This window comes from Platichthys flesus, chromosome 9 (assembly GCF_949316205.1).
Source record: "Platichthys flesus chromosome 9, fPlaFle2.1, whole genome shotgun sequence".
NCBI lineage: Eukaryota > Metazoa > Chordata > Actinopteri > Pleuronectiformes > Pleuronectidae > Platichthys > Platichthys flesus.
In genome coordinates this window covers 8,439,291-8,453,953 of record NC_084953.1, presented here as the reverse complement: position 1 = coordinate 8,453,953, position 14,663 = coordinate 8,439,291, and the positions used below count along the sequence as shown (strand labels likewise).

General features: G+C 43.3%; 1 protein-coding gene across 2 annotated transcripts in view; it reads left to right on the top strand.

Moving 5' to 3' along the window:
• mast3b (microtubule associated serine/threonine kinase 3b) overlaps window positions 1-14,418 on the top strand; it is a 36,794-nt gene extending 22,376 nt beyond the window's left edge. For both annotated transcript variants that reach the window (XM_062395785.1, XM_062395786.1), the window contains 19 exons: window positions 744-845; window positions 1,506-1,638; window positions 2,766-2,833; window positions 3,110-3,201; window positions 4,837-5,045; window positions 5,193-5,331; window positions 5,816-5,948; window positions 6,074-6,239; window positions 6,609-6,710; window positions 6,968-7,090; window positions 7,315-7,427; window positions 7,659-7,825; window positions 8,035-8,156; window positions 8,272-8,472; window positions 8,709-8,935; window positions 9,139-9,261; window positions 9,362-9,498; window positions 9,895-10,079; window positions 10,205-14,418. In XM_062395785.1, the coding sequence (XP_062251769.1) occupies window positions 744-845; window positions 1,506-1,638; window positions 2,766-2,833; window positions 3,110-3,201; window positions 4,837-5,045; window positions 5,193-5,331; window positions 5,816-5,948; window positions 6,074-6,239; window positions 6,609-6,710; window positions 6,968-7,090; window positions 7,315-7,427; window positions 7,659-7,825; window positions 8,035-8,156; window positions 8,272-8,472; window positions 8,709-8,935; window positions 9,139-9,261; window positions 9,362-9,498; window positions 9,895-10,079; window positions 10,205-11,301 (3,639 nt within the window). In that variant the 3' untranslated portion in view covers window positions 11,302-14,418. The remainder of the gene's footprint in view (window positions 1-743; window positions 846-1,505; window positions 1,639-2,765; window positions 2,834-3,109; window positions 3,202-4,836; window positions 5,046-5,192; window positions 5,332-5,815; window positions 5,949-6,073; window positions 6,240-6,608; window positions 6,711-6,967; window positions 7,091-7,314; window positions 7,428-7,658; window positions 7,826-8,034; window positions 8,157-8,271; window positions 8,473-8,708; window positions 8,936-9,138; window positions 9,262-9,361; window positions 9,499-9,894; window positions 10,080-10,204) is intronic.
• The last annotated feature ends 245 nt before the right edge of the window (window positions 14,419-14,663 follow it).

Below are 14,663 nucleotides of genomic sequence, written 5' to 3'. Positions count from 1 at the left end.
TCTTGTCATGGTCTAGACTCCACATGCAAATGAAAGAAATGTATAGTACTCCATGGAGCCACTGTTACACAAACTGTCGCTCCAGCCGTCTAGAAGAAAGACCACAGATGACTCATTCAGACTATTCACACCCACCCAGTGATTATTCTAATACTTCCTCCTCCTATAACGTAATTAAGTCTCTGACGCGGTTCTTTTAGACTGCGTCTGTTTTCATATTTCTCTGTGACATACCCATCTGCTTTGAACACACTGTATTCATATATTAGCATTTCCAATTTTAGTACTAAGCAGTGCTGCTACTGGAATATTTGTACTATCTTTTTTACTTTCTTGAGCACCTCTCACTCAAATCAAATGTAATTCAAAGTGCTTTACAGGTGTTTGACACAACATTAGATATTAAAAATGATTTCAAAATTTGGATGTAGAGACTACTGCATACTAAAGAAACCAAAAATAGAAAAAACAATAAACAAATAAAAAGAAAATAAATAAATATATTATTTTTAGAATTTAGCTTGAATATACTCCCATGCAACAACAAATACACAGCGCAGTGTCTTACATTTTTTTCCCCAATATTTAACACTTATTCCTATTTGCTTGTTCTTTTCTAATGTTAAAGTTTTAAAGTTTAGCCTCTCAGGCTACTTTGTGATGATCTTCATGGTTGAGAGTACTGCCCTACTGCAAACACTAAAACCTAACTTGTTGTTTTCCGCTCCCCTGCTGTTTTCCAGGCTTACGAGCGCTCTGAAAGCGAGGAGGTATCTGTCATCATCCATCTGGTGAGGAAGATCCTCATCATAATCTCCCGGCCAGCTCGCCTCCTCGAGTGTTTGGTAAGCCCAGCAAAAGAAAATCACGTTCTGATTGAAAATCAGATTTCTTTGATTGAAATAGGTTGAAGTCAGTTGTTAGGTTGAGATTCTGACCTTTTAATATTTCATAGAAAATACATTAATGTAAATCACCAGAAAATGTATCTGATGAGGGAGGAAAATATTATTAATCTTTCACTTTGCTTACCTGTCAGTAGAGAAGTTATCAAAACAGTTGTCAGTGAAGTATTTTTATTTCCTACAGTGACAACAAATTGTTAAGATTTTAAATGTTATTGTATTGCTGTGGTTAAATAAGGCTAACCTGCAGACACCTCTGTAAACTAAGGCCAAGAGATCCACATGATCAGAAGGCCTTGAATCTATTAACCCTAACCCTAACTGTCTGCCGTTTATGATTTGACATAAGCTTTAAATCATCAACCCTGATTTCAACAATTAAGATAATTATAGGTCATCCAGCTAATGGGATAAATGCTTGTTGAAAATCAAAAGTGAATAGTGTTGAAATGCTGACATGCTGAACGTGTTTAAGACTACATCTGCCTTTGACCTCTACCACTGGTAGAGATGACACACTTCTCTTCGCTGTTACCTGCTTTGAGTTTCAGTCCATTGGGATATTGGCTTCAAATTAACGGGTTTGGATGCTGTTGACAGGAGTTTGATCCAGAAGAGTTTTACCACTTACTCGAGGCAGCAGAGGGCCACGCTAAGGTCGGCCAGGGAATCAAGACGGACATCCCGCGGTACATCATCAGCCAGCTCGGTCTGACCAGGGGCCCTTTAGAAGGTAAAGGACTCATGAAGTAAAGCTTTATATGTGACTTACATATGCAAAACTTTGAATAAACAGGTGAACAGCTCTCTGTGCAGCAGCGGTGGTGCAGCTTCAGGGTCCAGGACCAGAAGACAGCCCATTACATACAGACATGTTTAAAAAAACCTCCGGGACCTGCCTCAGGCTTCCCCTGGTTTCAGTTCACACCCGTTTCCTCTGATGAACTGTGATATAAGCCCCGCCCTCTTTTGTTTTGTTTTTTCCTTTGACAGGACATGCCCCGGATTTTAGCATGAGTCTGTTTTTATTGACACTAATCAAAAACTCCTGTATAATGTTAATATTGTTGTATATATGTTGTTAACAAGTTTTATTTTATACAATGACAATCGTACAAATGAAAAACAGTTGGTGTATCTGTTTCAGTCATTTATGTTGAAAGTTCTAAACTCTTAGGCCAATAGGCTTTTCCCGCATGAAAAGCCTATTTTGTATGATGATCATCAATTAATTTATTTGCCTGTTTCTTATTTTTACCAAGCTGCTAATTTGAATACTTAGTAATTTTGATACAGAGGAAAAACTGACTCGGTGCTGCAGTGTAGAAGCGAGAGGGGAAATTACAGAACACAAACATGATTGTTCTGGCTCAGTTGCTATGTCACTCACTTTAATCATTTATAAACAGAAAAGAAAAATTCTTCATGAGTTGCTGCTGTCACCACTGTGAAAGCTGTAAAGCTAGATCAAAAGGCATCAACACACTAACAGCTTGTAATTAAACACTTGAATAGCAGTTTGTTAGTATTGCCATGGCAATGAGAAAATCATAGATCGTTTGCTTGAGATAATTGTGAAATTGCTGGTACGTGGCAGCTTGAGTCAGCACGAAAGAAAAGTGATTTAATAGATGAAACAAAGCCAAGTAGTTTTGTGTTTTCTCTCACAACACTGTGTAAACAAGCTCATCTGAAACCTTTTATAATTTGCACTAGATCTACAATCAGTTCACTGCATATTGGACTTGGTTTACGTTTATAACAGAATAATAAAAGATCTAACAGTTCAGACTCAGGAAATGTGTCCTTAACTGGGAATGCAGCTTGAAATATTAAACAGTGTTTCTCTCTTATTTGTAGACATGGTGCAGCTGGAACAGTACGAGGCTAGTCCTTCAGTGTCAGTGGAAGCAGATGCTCATGTGGAGGTAATTTGTTCTAAAAACATTGTGCACATACACCACTGTATTGCAATGTGTAACTTGTCTTTCTGAGCCACTTCTGGCTGACACATCTGAAGTAATTGTATTTATTATTTACGTTACAAATTTGCCACTATTACACCTAATGCAGCAGACTGCTGAACAAGCCCGGAATTTTGACTTATGATTTTAGATTTTATTATAATACTCTGAGTGATTGTTTCTACTGTGTCTACTTGTGAACTGTCTTCTAAGCATCTTGTCTGTGCTTCCTCTCTTCAGAATAAGGCTCCACAGACTCTGACACCCACACGAAGGAAACCTCTTGAAAGGGATTTTGAGACGATCAAACTCATCAGTAACGGAGCTTATGGGTAAGAAGAGCACGCCACTGTGTTAGCTTCCATAGCACTGCATCCAAAAGATGCATAACCTCACCCAAGTGGGGTTATGTTGTCACCTGTGTTAGTTTGGGAAAAGGATAACTGTTACGTGTGGCCAGGAGGTGGGGCTCTGTGTGAGAATGTGTGTGTGTGTTTGTGCCTCTATCCACCTTTCATCCCGTTTTTTGATGCAAAAATGACTCAACGGTTTTCTATAAACTTTTGTGAAGGTGTGGGGTATGACCTTCAGATGAATCCTATTATTTGGGTGTGGATCCAGGATTGTTTTTTTCAAACGACTTTAACACTGTGAGATACAGTTTCCTAGCCTGGATGCCAGACGAACTTAGCCCCGCCCACAACATTTGAGGTCGGGAAGTTCGGTCTGGAGTCGCTCCGTTGGGGAGAAATTATGTCTGGTTCGAAAGTGACCGGACCAATCAGATTGTCAGGGCGAGCTTTATACGATGATGGACAGATGATCAACAGTAACGTAATCAACCACAAGTCATCAAAGTGCCCCTGGGTTGAATTCGTTTTCAACAAACATGCCTGCCGCTGGAGAGCTGAGATGTGTAGATGCTGCCATTGAGTCTGTTTTAGAAGACATCGACAGCGCATTCATTTTGAAAGAGGAACACAGAACGTGGAGGCGACTCCAAAGCACCGCGCTAATCCCTATCGCTTGGCTGTTCACACCGGACGCTGAAGCGACGCTGAACCGCCGGGCAGCACTAATAATATCACCCGTCGATCCAGAAGTATTCAAGCATATACTTACTTGTTGCTCCAACATTAAGCAACAGCGTCCCAACATTTGTCTTTCTTGGTGTTGTCTTTATACAGCATGTTCCGAGGATCATACAACTCACTGTACTTCTCCACTTCAATTATTAATTTATTGTCATCCATGTTGAAGAACTTCTCCGCTGTTTGCTCCGTTAAATGTCGGGTGTCGAGGGTAAATTACGTATTCTCCACTCAAGCCTATGTGGAGAATACGTTGCCCATCCTCTCTCTCTTTTTATCTTTATCACTGCTTGTGTGGCTGTTGTGGCAGAGGGGGACATTTAATGAATTCAAAGTATCACATTTGATAATTTATATCGTATAAAATATGTCATCAATATCGTTTAAAATCATTTTTCAGTGTGTTTCCTGGCGCGATACACCGCGTCGAGCACAAAAAATAGACTCGCCGCCGAAACGGTCGCTTCAGCGTCCGGTGTGAACCCGGCGTTAATAAATAACTCTCAATGAGTCGCTTAACAAACATCACATACTACGTTGCTCTGATTGGTTGTAGGTCTATCCAATTGAGACAAGAGGCATTTTTTTTTTCTGGTTCGGTTGTAACACGCCCCATAATCACAGCCCAATGGAGCGGTATCAGACTCCCATTCTGACTAGAATTGTGAGTATGACAACGTCAGGCTAACAGTTTCCAACATTTTCATTGATTTTTCTGAGAATAACTCATGGGTCTTGATTAAACAAATCAGGCATGTTTAGGGGAATGCTATTTGTGAGTGTGCAATGTGATGCAGAGCCAAATACAAATCCACAGTGAATTTGAATATGGTTTTATCCTCTAATAATATTGGGTGTAATGTTGTATTTTGATAGGGCTGTGTTTCTGGTCCGCCACAAGGAGACCCGCCAACGATTTGCCATGAAGAAGATAAATCGTCAGAACCTGGTACTTAGGAACCAGATCCAACAGGCTTTCGTGGAGAGGGACATCCTGACCTTTGCTGAAAACCCCTTTGTCGTCTCCATGTTCTGCTCCTTTGAGACACGACGCCATCTCTGCATGGTCATGGAGTATGTAGAAGGTAACGTCAAGAGAGGCTGTTGAGTTTTCCATTCAAAGGATTTAGTTAGTTCTCAAGAAGAATGCTTAACTTTGAGTAGCATGTTTCTGAAAATATAAACAAGGGTAGCCCCTGTGGTTTTAAGGTTTTGTGCTTTTCTCCTTAAAGGTGGAGACTGTGCCAACTTACTGAAGAACATGGGTCCGCTACCTGTAGAAATGACAAGGATGTACTTTGCTGAAACGGTCCTGGCTCTGGAGTACCTTCACAACTACGGCATTGTGCATCGGGATCTCAAACCTGACAAGTGAGAACACAGAACTATCACCTCACTCCTGTTTGAGATTTATTCATGTACTGAGTCTTGCATAGCTCTGTATCAGCTCTTTGAATTTATTCAACTGAACATTATTAAATGATTAAATAGACATCTGATCGGTGATTAGACAAGCATGCCGTTGTCAGACAATAACTCCCCGAAAATATCCGGAAGATTTTGTAAATTTGTCTGTTTGTCTTTCACATCTGAAGAACACAGTGGTCAGATGTGTTCATTGCATCAGGGACATGTCTGTGAAATGAGTAGTGCATGATGGAGGCAGGACACGAGGCGTAAATTCTGATGTGAAAATCATGTTTTTCATGAATTGGACCAAATCACCAAAAGCTCTTGAATCTCATTGTTTTTCAAGTTAAAATCTTCGTCTGCGTCTTCAACGTGTATGGTTTCCCTTTTTCATCACTGCCTATGTTTATGATCGACTTCCCTTTTTTCTTTTTACACGCACAAGCCTATTAATTACATCCATGGGCCACATCAAGCTAACAGACTTCGGCTTGTCTAAAATTGGCCTCATGAACATGACCACCAACCTGTACGAGGGTCACATGGAGAAGGACACAAGAGAGTTCGAAGACAAACAGGTGAGACACTTTCAGGAAAAATACAAAACCTCTTCATACATGCAGGACCATTGGATTTAACAGCTGTGAGGATGGAAGCAGTTGTTTCTTTCTCTCACCTGTGTTGGTTTTATTTCTTTTCGCAGGTTTGTGGCACTCCAGAGTACATCGCCCCGGAGGTGATCCTCAGACAGGGCTACGGGAAGCCTGTGGACTGGTGGGCGATGGGGGTCATCCTCTATGAATTCCTGGTCGGCTGTGTCCCGTTCTTTGGAGACACGCCCGAGGAACTTTTCGGTCAGGTGGTCAGTGGTGAGTGATGAGTTGACAAGCCTTGAGGAAAACATTTACCAGGGTTACTAGACATGTGATGTCAAACGTAGAAAACAGAAGCTGAGATCTATGTTTTTCTAATATAAATGTTCGTATTATCACAGATGTACTTGATATTACAGTGTTAGCTAATGTAATTAATTTGTTTTATTTATTTATTAAAATGTTTAAAATAAATCCATATAAATTAAAAGAAATGTGTCCTTGCCAGCTGGATTCTGTATAGATTTCCAAACATGCTGCAAACAGTATGATAAGACCTTTACATATGCATAAGCTGTTTTTATTGTTAATTACTGCTCCTAGGTTTTTGCTCCTCTGACATACTTATATTTGTGTGATTTGCAGATGACATCATTTGGCCTGATGGAGAAGATGCTTTACCTTCTGAGGCCCAGGACCTGATTACCCGCCTGCTGAGGCAGAGTCCCTTAGACCGACTCGGAACCGGTACTGCTGAGGGCGTTTTATCCAGAAATCTAAATTCAATGCAAGATTTATGTAGCTGGTGGGAAGATAAAATAGTGACTCCCTCCTCAATACATTTAGACCTATATTAAACTCTATAAAGTACTTAGAGAAAAGCACAATTTAGAATTGATAGCAATTGGAAAAAGAAACACATGATGTATGAGAGGGCAGTTAATACAATGTTTATCACCAATCGTGATCCAGTGTTCAACTGACGGTGAAAACTGTGTTTGCAGGTGGAGCTCCAGAAGTTAAGCAGCACCCCTTCTTCCTGGGCCTGGATTGGAATGGTCTCCTGCGGCAGAAAGCTGAATTCATCCCTCAGCTGGAAGCAGAGGATGACACCAGCTACTTCGACAGTAGGTTACAGTTGAGATGATATATAATGTCTTCCAATTAATACTGCAACCTGACTACAGGCTTAATGAGTGATTTCTCGTGCAAATAAAACAAGCAGCGCCAGTGTGCAGCATTTTCTGCGGCGGCTGATTGACAACATAAACACACAATGAACCATAAATAAAACCACTAAAGACTCTATTTGTAAAATATTTCAAGCTTCATTTTTTGTTTCTGTCTTCAGCTCGATCAGAACGCTACCATCACTTGGCGTCTGATGAGGATGAGGAAACCAACGACGAAGAGTCTTCCTTGGAAATCAGACAGTTTTCTTCCTGGTCACATCGCTTCAGCAAGGTAAGGACTGGTAGAAGATAAGGGACGTGGAGGTTTAGAGAAACATGTACTGAAGAAACTCGCAGGTTTATTTCTATGTATATTTATAATGTTTACTCAAGGCATATTTGAAAGGTAACAAATTACCAATGTTAGACCTCCAATATCCTGACTATGCCATAAAAATCATCTGCAAGGTCTTCAGTACTCGGGCCTTCTTCTTCAAAACATCTCCCTTGTTTTTCATCACAGGTTTACAGCAGCACAGAACATCTGGCGACACCTTCGAACCTAAGTTTCTCCTCCGACCGTAGCCACAGTGAGGATAAGGAGGACCGCAGGGACATGGGAGGATTCAGTCTCTCCCCAGGCCCAGCAGATGGCAGTGTGGAGCGCAGACATGCTGAACGTATGGCAAGGTGGGCACAAGTAAAACACAGTACATCTTCCTAAACGTCATAACCCGCCTTGATTCCCAATTTTCTGTGTTCTTGTTGTACACCTTAAGAAAAATGTAGGAAATGAATTGTTCACAAGTCCATCGATCACTCCCTCGAATGTGTGTGAAAACAGCAAGTCATTGAAAACAGTGTTGGTGTGATCACTTGTCCAACTGGTCTGTTTGTAGCCTTCGCCCTCGAGCCTCCTCCAGCTCCTCCCAGTCTGAGAGGAGCCCCAGCCCTCTGGTGATGAGCAGCACCCACAGCCTGGAGACGATGCCTCGCTTTGCCCTCTCCACTGATGACGAAGGTAAACCCAGAATGATCCGTTTCCCTGCATGTCTGTTCACATTTATCAGTGATTCTATTAGAAGCGTGACCAGAGCATTTTCACATGTTTGCCTTTGAATCTGTGTAACCTGCAGCCGAGGTTGTCGTCTCCAACCTTCGGAGGATCAGGATTCGCAGTAACAGCACCGGGGCCAAACACTCATCCCCCAAGGAGCCTGTCGGCCCTCGGCGCTTCGGTAACCAGCTGGATACACCAGATAGACAGAGGCTTCCCTGTGGAGGGAAGGTCCCAAAGTCAGCGTCCGTCTCAGCCCTGTCTCTCATCATCACTACAGGTTCGGAAGGCTTTCATCACCAAGTCCAAATCAGAATTGACTCAACACTTATCAGATATCAAAACCTAGATTGGAAAGCTGCTTTCAAATAGAATCTCATGGACAAAAGCTTGTAAATGTTTGTAAACTATGTTTATTTACATTTAGATGAATACAAACTGCTCTTACTGTTTTTTTTTACATGTCAAATTTATTTGGCCAGCAAGTTAACAAAAACCGTTGTGTTGTTGTTGTAGATGACTCACCCGGGGGCCTCCAGCCAAGTCCCATCTCCCCTCGCTCCCTGTCCTCCAACCCCTCATCCCGTGACTCATCACCCAGCCGGGACTTTTCCCTCAGCCCTGGCAGCCTGAGGCCGCCCATCATCATCCACACCTCTGGCAAGAAGTTTGGCTTCACCCTACAGGCCATCCGCGTGTACATGGGCGACAGTGACTTCTACACAGTGCATCACATGGTGTCGGTGGGTGTCTCCACAAGATTTAAAACTGATTTGACTCACAAACACACGACTTAGCTCGTCATTGTGTGTTTTACATGTTGTATCTGTTGGAAGTCTTATTTTATTGTGATGAAGATAAAGCAGAGGAGAACAGTATAAAAAGGTGGTTATGTAATACTCTGAGAAAACCCCTCTCCATCCACTCTGTGTTTCTGTTTTTAAAGAGTGTGGAGGAGGCCAGCCCAGCACACCAGGCCGGACTCCGCACTGGAGACCTCATCACACATGTGAACGGAGAGACTGTCCAAGGCCTGGTCCACCCTGAAATGATAGAACTGCTACTGAAGGTACAACAGCGCCCATCATTTTGAAGTTTAGTTTAAGTTGCATCTTTAGTCCTTAATTAAAATTAATTAATCAATTTATCCATTCCTTTGTGATGAGCAGAGCGGCAGCAAGGTGGCGCTTCAGACCATAGCGCTTGAGAACACGTCAATCAAAGTCGGTCCAGCTCGAAAGACCAAACACAAAGGCAAGATGGCCCGTCGCAACAAGAAGAGCAAGAGGAGAGACAATTACGACAGGTGAGAGTCTGAGCATTGGTTTCCTCTCACTCACTGCAGTGTTACTCATCTGTTGTTTACTCAACAGGGCAGCAGAAAAACTCCAAATTCAGTCATCTGTCTCCCTCTAGTGTCACACACTGCTAAGTCAAATCGAAATCAACTGTACTTTGATTCATTATGATTTATTGCCACTGGCTTGACATTTTCATGAAGTCTCAATTTATAACTCAAAGTAATAGCGTCTGTGAACAGCTACCCAACACGGTGTGAAAATGCATTTTGATGCTGGGATATGAACTGGATTCACATTATCTTCAATGCTTCACTGGGTCATTAGAACACACAGAATAACCCCTGAACTCAATGAACAACACAGGATCAGATCTCTGACTCTTCCTCTTCCTTCTCTCCAAGGCGACGAAGCATCTTGAAGAAGCTGTCCAAGCAGAGCACGGTGATTCACAGCAGCCGCAGTTTCTCTTCTGGTCTCCATCACTCTGTTTCCTCCAGCGAAAGTCTTCCAGGCTCCCCGACGCACAGCCTCTCCCCCGGCCCTTCCACACCGTGCCGTAGCCCTGCACCCGACCATCAGGCCTTTGGTGAGTTAAGGGTTGTCGATGTGGAAAGTTGAGGGCGCCTTTGACATAGATAAGTCGAAGGATCAGGAAAGAATATTTTGCAACTCGATGTGGACATAATTGAAACTGTCTTCACTTCTTTCCAGAAACAAACTCTCCTCAGAGCACATCTCCATGCTCCAGCTCTCCCAGTTCTCCAGCAGCACACATTCGGCCCAGCTCACTCCACGGCCTGGGCTCCAAACTCAGCACGCAGCGCTACACCAAGGTGGGCCGCCGCAAGTCCACCAGCAACATCCCTCCCTCACCTCTGGCCTGCAACTCGTCATCCTCCACCCAGCCCCTTTCACCACAGCGCTCTCCATCCCCGCTGCCAGGCTTCGCTAAAAGCCTCCACTCTTACCACGGCAAAACCCTGTCACCACCCACCATTGTTCGGCACATTGTGCGTCCCCGCAGCGCTGAGCCTCCCCGATCCCCGCTGCTGAAGAGGGTGCAGTCAGCTGAGAAACTGTCAGGGATGTATCATACAGAGAAGAAGTCGTACGCCCCACGCAGGCACACACTGGAAGTACCGTTTTACGGGGAGGCCGATCTGCTGTGTGACTCTGAGGCAGAGGGCACCTGTGGAGGCTCCTACATGGGGGCCGAGCACAGCAGGCTCATGGGCTACATGGGGAGCCAGCGGGTGAGGGACTCTGAACGATCCGAGCAGCTGGTTGTGATGAGAAAGCTCAACCTATCAGAGCGCAGAGACTCCTTCAAGAAGCAGGAAGCAGTGCAGGAGGTGAGCTTTGACGAGCCGGAGGAGAAAACCAGCACCGCGGCCAGCGTGACCACCACAGCACCAGGAACCCAAACACAACTTAAGCAGCCGCAGCAGCACAGGACGGCATGGGTGCCCACCCGACCCCAAACAAGTGAGAAGGTGGAGCTGGAAGTTCCAGTTCCAGTTCCAGTGAGGAGGTTTACGCTGGTGCCCCAGATCGCCGTGCAGGGCTCCACAGAGAGCGAGGAGCAGGACGAGTGGGAGGCGTGTTCAGACAGCGAGGAAACCACAGAGAAGCAAGAGCTCGAGATCAGTGTCACTTCATCTCCGCAGCAGCAGGTGGGACGTCCTCTGACCGAGTCAAGCTGCAGTCAAGACGCAGAACCCACTTCCTGTGGTTCTCACATCGGGGCGTCAGCAGAGAAGATCGAGTGCAGAGAGGAAACGCAACAAAAAGGGCATCAGAGAAAGTGACGCCCCAACACTTATCTCTCATTTCAGCTGCTCGTTTCTCTTCTTTCAAGCGTAACGCGTGTCATCGCTGAATGAAGAATCCCAGTTGGTTGTTTGTCTGAGCCAGACGAACTGGAATCTGAACTCTTTTACAAATGGAAAGACAGTGGGAAAAGTTTTTACTTGAATTGTTTTTTTTAGTTTTTCTTTTGTAAATATCAAGGACGTTCTGGTCGTATTTATTACATTTGATGAATTGGTAACAGGGAATGAGGGAACCTCTCATTGGTTGAGTTGCCGAGGCTCAACGTTTTTGTATCCATAAAATGTGGCTTTATGTCTTTTGACTGGATTTTTTGCTATAAATGTCTATTTTTTAAAACAATAGTTATGGCGCAGAGTAGTTTGATAAAGCTGAGCATAACTGTTGCAGGACCAAAAGGTACGAGAAGTGTTGGTTCCTTTTTCCCCCGTTCAGTCTGTGTTTTTAATCTGAACCGTGCAGCTTCCAGTAGTGTAAATCTGCTACAGTATGATCATAGTCTTCATAATCGTAACAATGACTTTTAGTTCACACTGTGAGAAACTCATCATTTCCTGATAATTCTCCGTCTGAGAGTACAGTTCAGCCTTCCATAGCAGTACATCCTTCAGAACGAGCATTAACACAAAAGCTACTGGGCTTTAATGAAGCCGCAGTTAAAATGATTCAAGATCGCACAACTGGAATTCTTCCATTTTGCACTTTCACACTCCATAATATCGAGTTAAGTTGGTCTGACAGAAGACGACCAGGGAACTTTTTGTGGCCAGGGTTTCTCTGGGAATGTAAAGTTCTTCCTGTGACTTCTTGATCACGATCCTCACAGTGTGAACTCATGGTGGCAGCTCCCTTTTGTGTTAAACGTGGAAACCAGTCAGAGCAGGGTAACGCAAATTACCCAGGTGTGACTTTAAAATACAATCTGTTTTGTCTGCCATATTTGTGCAGCGTCCTCTAAGCCATATCTTCTTTTTTTTTTTAAACAGTTCAATTGTGTTCCCCAAGTTTCTCATCTGCAAATCTCCCAGTCTTGTTAACGTCTCACGGGGAATGAAGATGTCAGCCTCCACATCTGCTTCCTGCTCACCTTTTGACATGTGTGCACACGGATGCGGCCCAACTCTGTGTCTCAAACCCTGAGCAGCCAAATCGAGGTTTACATCGTCTTCTGAGCCTGGAGGGAATCACAGGAATATCTTTCTGTTGTTTTATTTTTTACTTGTGTTATAGTGACTTCACATTTTGAAAAGTGTTGCATCCTTTAGCGTTTTGTCTTGTTCTCCCCTCACAAGCGTGTGAGAGACACCCCTTCCTGAAACGACCTTTTCCTACTTCGTTTACTGTGTAGTGATGTTTACATCAGGTGGGGAAAAATGCACTAATGTAGTTTGACACGACTTTTGTAACCGAATGTTGAAGAGGGATGCATTTACACCGAATCCAAACCCAGGGCTTCATTGAACAAATGTTTTGTGTCTTTGTATTGTTCAAATATTAATGTTTATTTTGATAACAAGGTTGTGTATAATTCCTAACGTGTTGAAGGTCTTGAGAACGATGATAACTTGTGCCGCCGAGACTTTGGGGAAGTTTGCTCTGAGGGATTGGGCTCTTTTGAACAGAACACCTTGTTTGGATTAGTGTTGCACATCCACTCTAGCCAGGGTTGTGCTTCAATTTGTCCCCCAAGATAAAAAAATGAGTTTTGAGGTTGATTATCTTATATGTCAGTGTCTATTGCTGGATTTTGTACTGACTTTATCTCCGGTTTCTATAGCATCAGTTTTGTTACTGTGGTACTTAAGCCCCCTCGTCCACCTTAAGAAAACTCCCCTCCTGTTGTCGTGTCAGTGAACAGCACAGACAGATCCCCTAATGGTTCAGTCATTTTTTGCAGCGTGACAGAATTGTTTACAGTGAACAAACATGCTATGTACTGTACGAACATTTTTATATCCTTTTGGTTGTACATGATGAAACTGCTCACTTTAATACCCTTTGAAGAAGACGACACTCAAGAGAGTTGCATATCTGTTTTTGTCTTTCTTTCAAGAAGTCTGCGAAGATGAATTTAACACCAAGCTGGGAATTGTTCAACAACATTACATGCACCAAGGTGACAACGTCTCAGCTTTTAGAAAGGAGAAAGAACCTCTTACCTGGATAAATGAACGAGGGAGAATCCGGCATTTCAGAGAAACAGAGTGATGGTCCTGATGTTTACACATGTATGCTGGTTTATAGTGTGGTTTCCATAATGTGCACATCTGCACACGTCTTCAGAAATCTCATTAGTTCAGAGGTGAACTTGTGTATGAAAGATAATAAGATGCAAGTCAAACTACAATACCTCCGCCAAGGAGCGACAGTTCCCCTATGAATCCACTTTTAATTCACTTTGTCACTCAAAGGTACCAGCCCCCTAAACACGCTTGATGTTTTTCATCACGCTCCATGAATAATTCTCTGAGAAATTAATGGAAATATTGGAGAAAAAAAATCAGACCTGGTTCCACACCAATTGAATGGGTCCTTAACTGACCCATACGTCATCCTGCCACCAAGTGTCTTCCAGTAGAAAATTCGTAATGCTGCTAAAATACAGAACCTCTTTGGCAGAGGTAATACCAGAACTAAAACCACTGATTTCCGACACAGGAAGGGACAAACCATTGAAAAGGCTGTATCCCTAAAGAATTCGTTGAAATTAGGATCCTGATCATTGTCCAGCTGCACGTAAAAAAAAAAAAAAAACGTATTCGTACCAATTAATCCCTTTGGAAAAACCTGGTTCCTTGCGTGAATGCAAAATGTTGCTTTGCTCGTCTCTCCTGGTTGAAAGTCCCGTGTCAGAGCAGCTTCAGCCACCGGAGGGCAGCACAACACTCAGCTGGTGTTAGACTCAGGTCTTTGCAGAGCAAACTGGCAGGTCCGACTGTTGTACAGGTGCATGTGTTCTCCTGTGGACTCTTCTGTTCAGTGCATGCTGCATGACACAAGCACACATATGTAATACTTGACTGCATGGTATACCGGCGTGGTCGCCCCGTACTGTGTTTTCTCGTGTAACAAATAAACTTTGTATTTCTCTTTGACTCGTCTCAAGTAGAGTTTTGTGGATTGCTGCAATGGATCATGCATTGTGGGTCAATTCTGAGCTCATATCGTCACCATCGGTTGGATTAGTTGTGTTAACATGTCATGAAGGGTAAATACAGAGATGCTGCATGAGTCACGTAGCTTTGTTTGCAGGAACATTAAGATGACGAGTGGACAAACACATCTAGTCAACTTGGTTTGACGTGGGAGGGGGGCTAAGCCTCACGTTCAAACATTTACT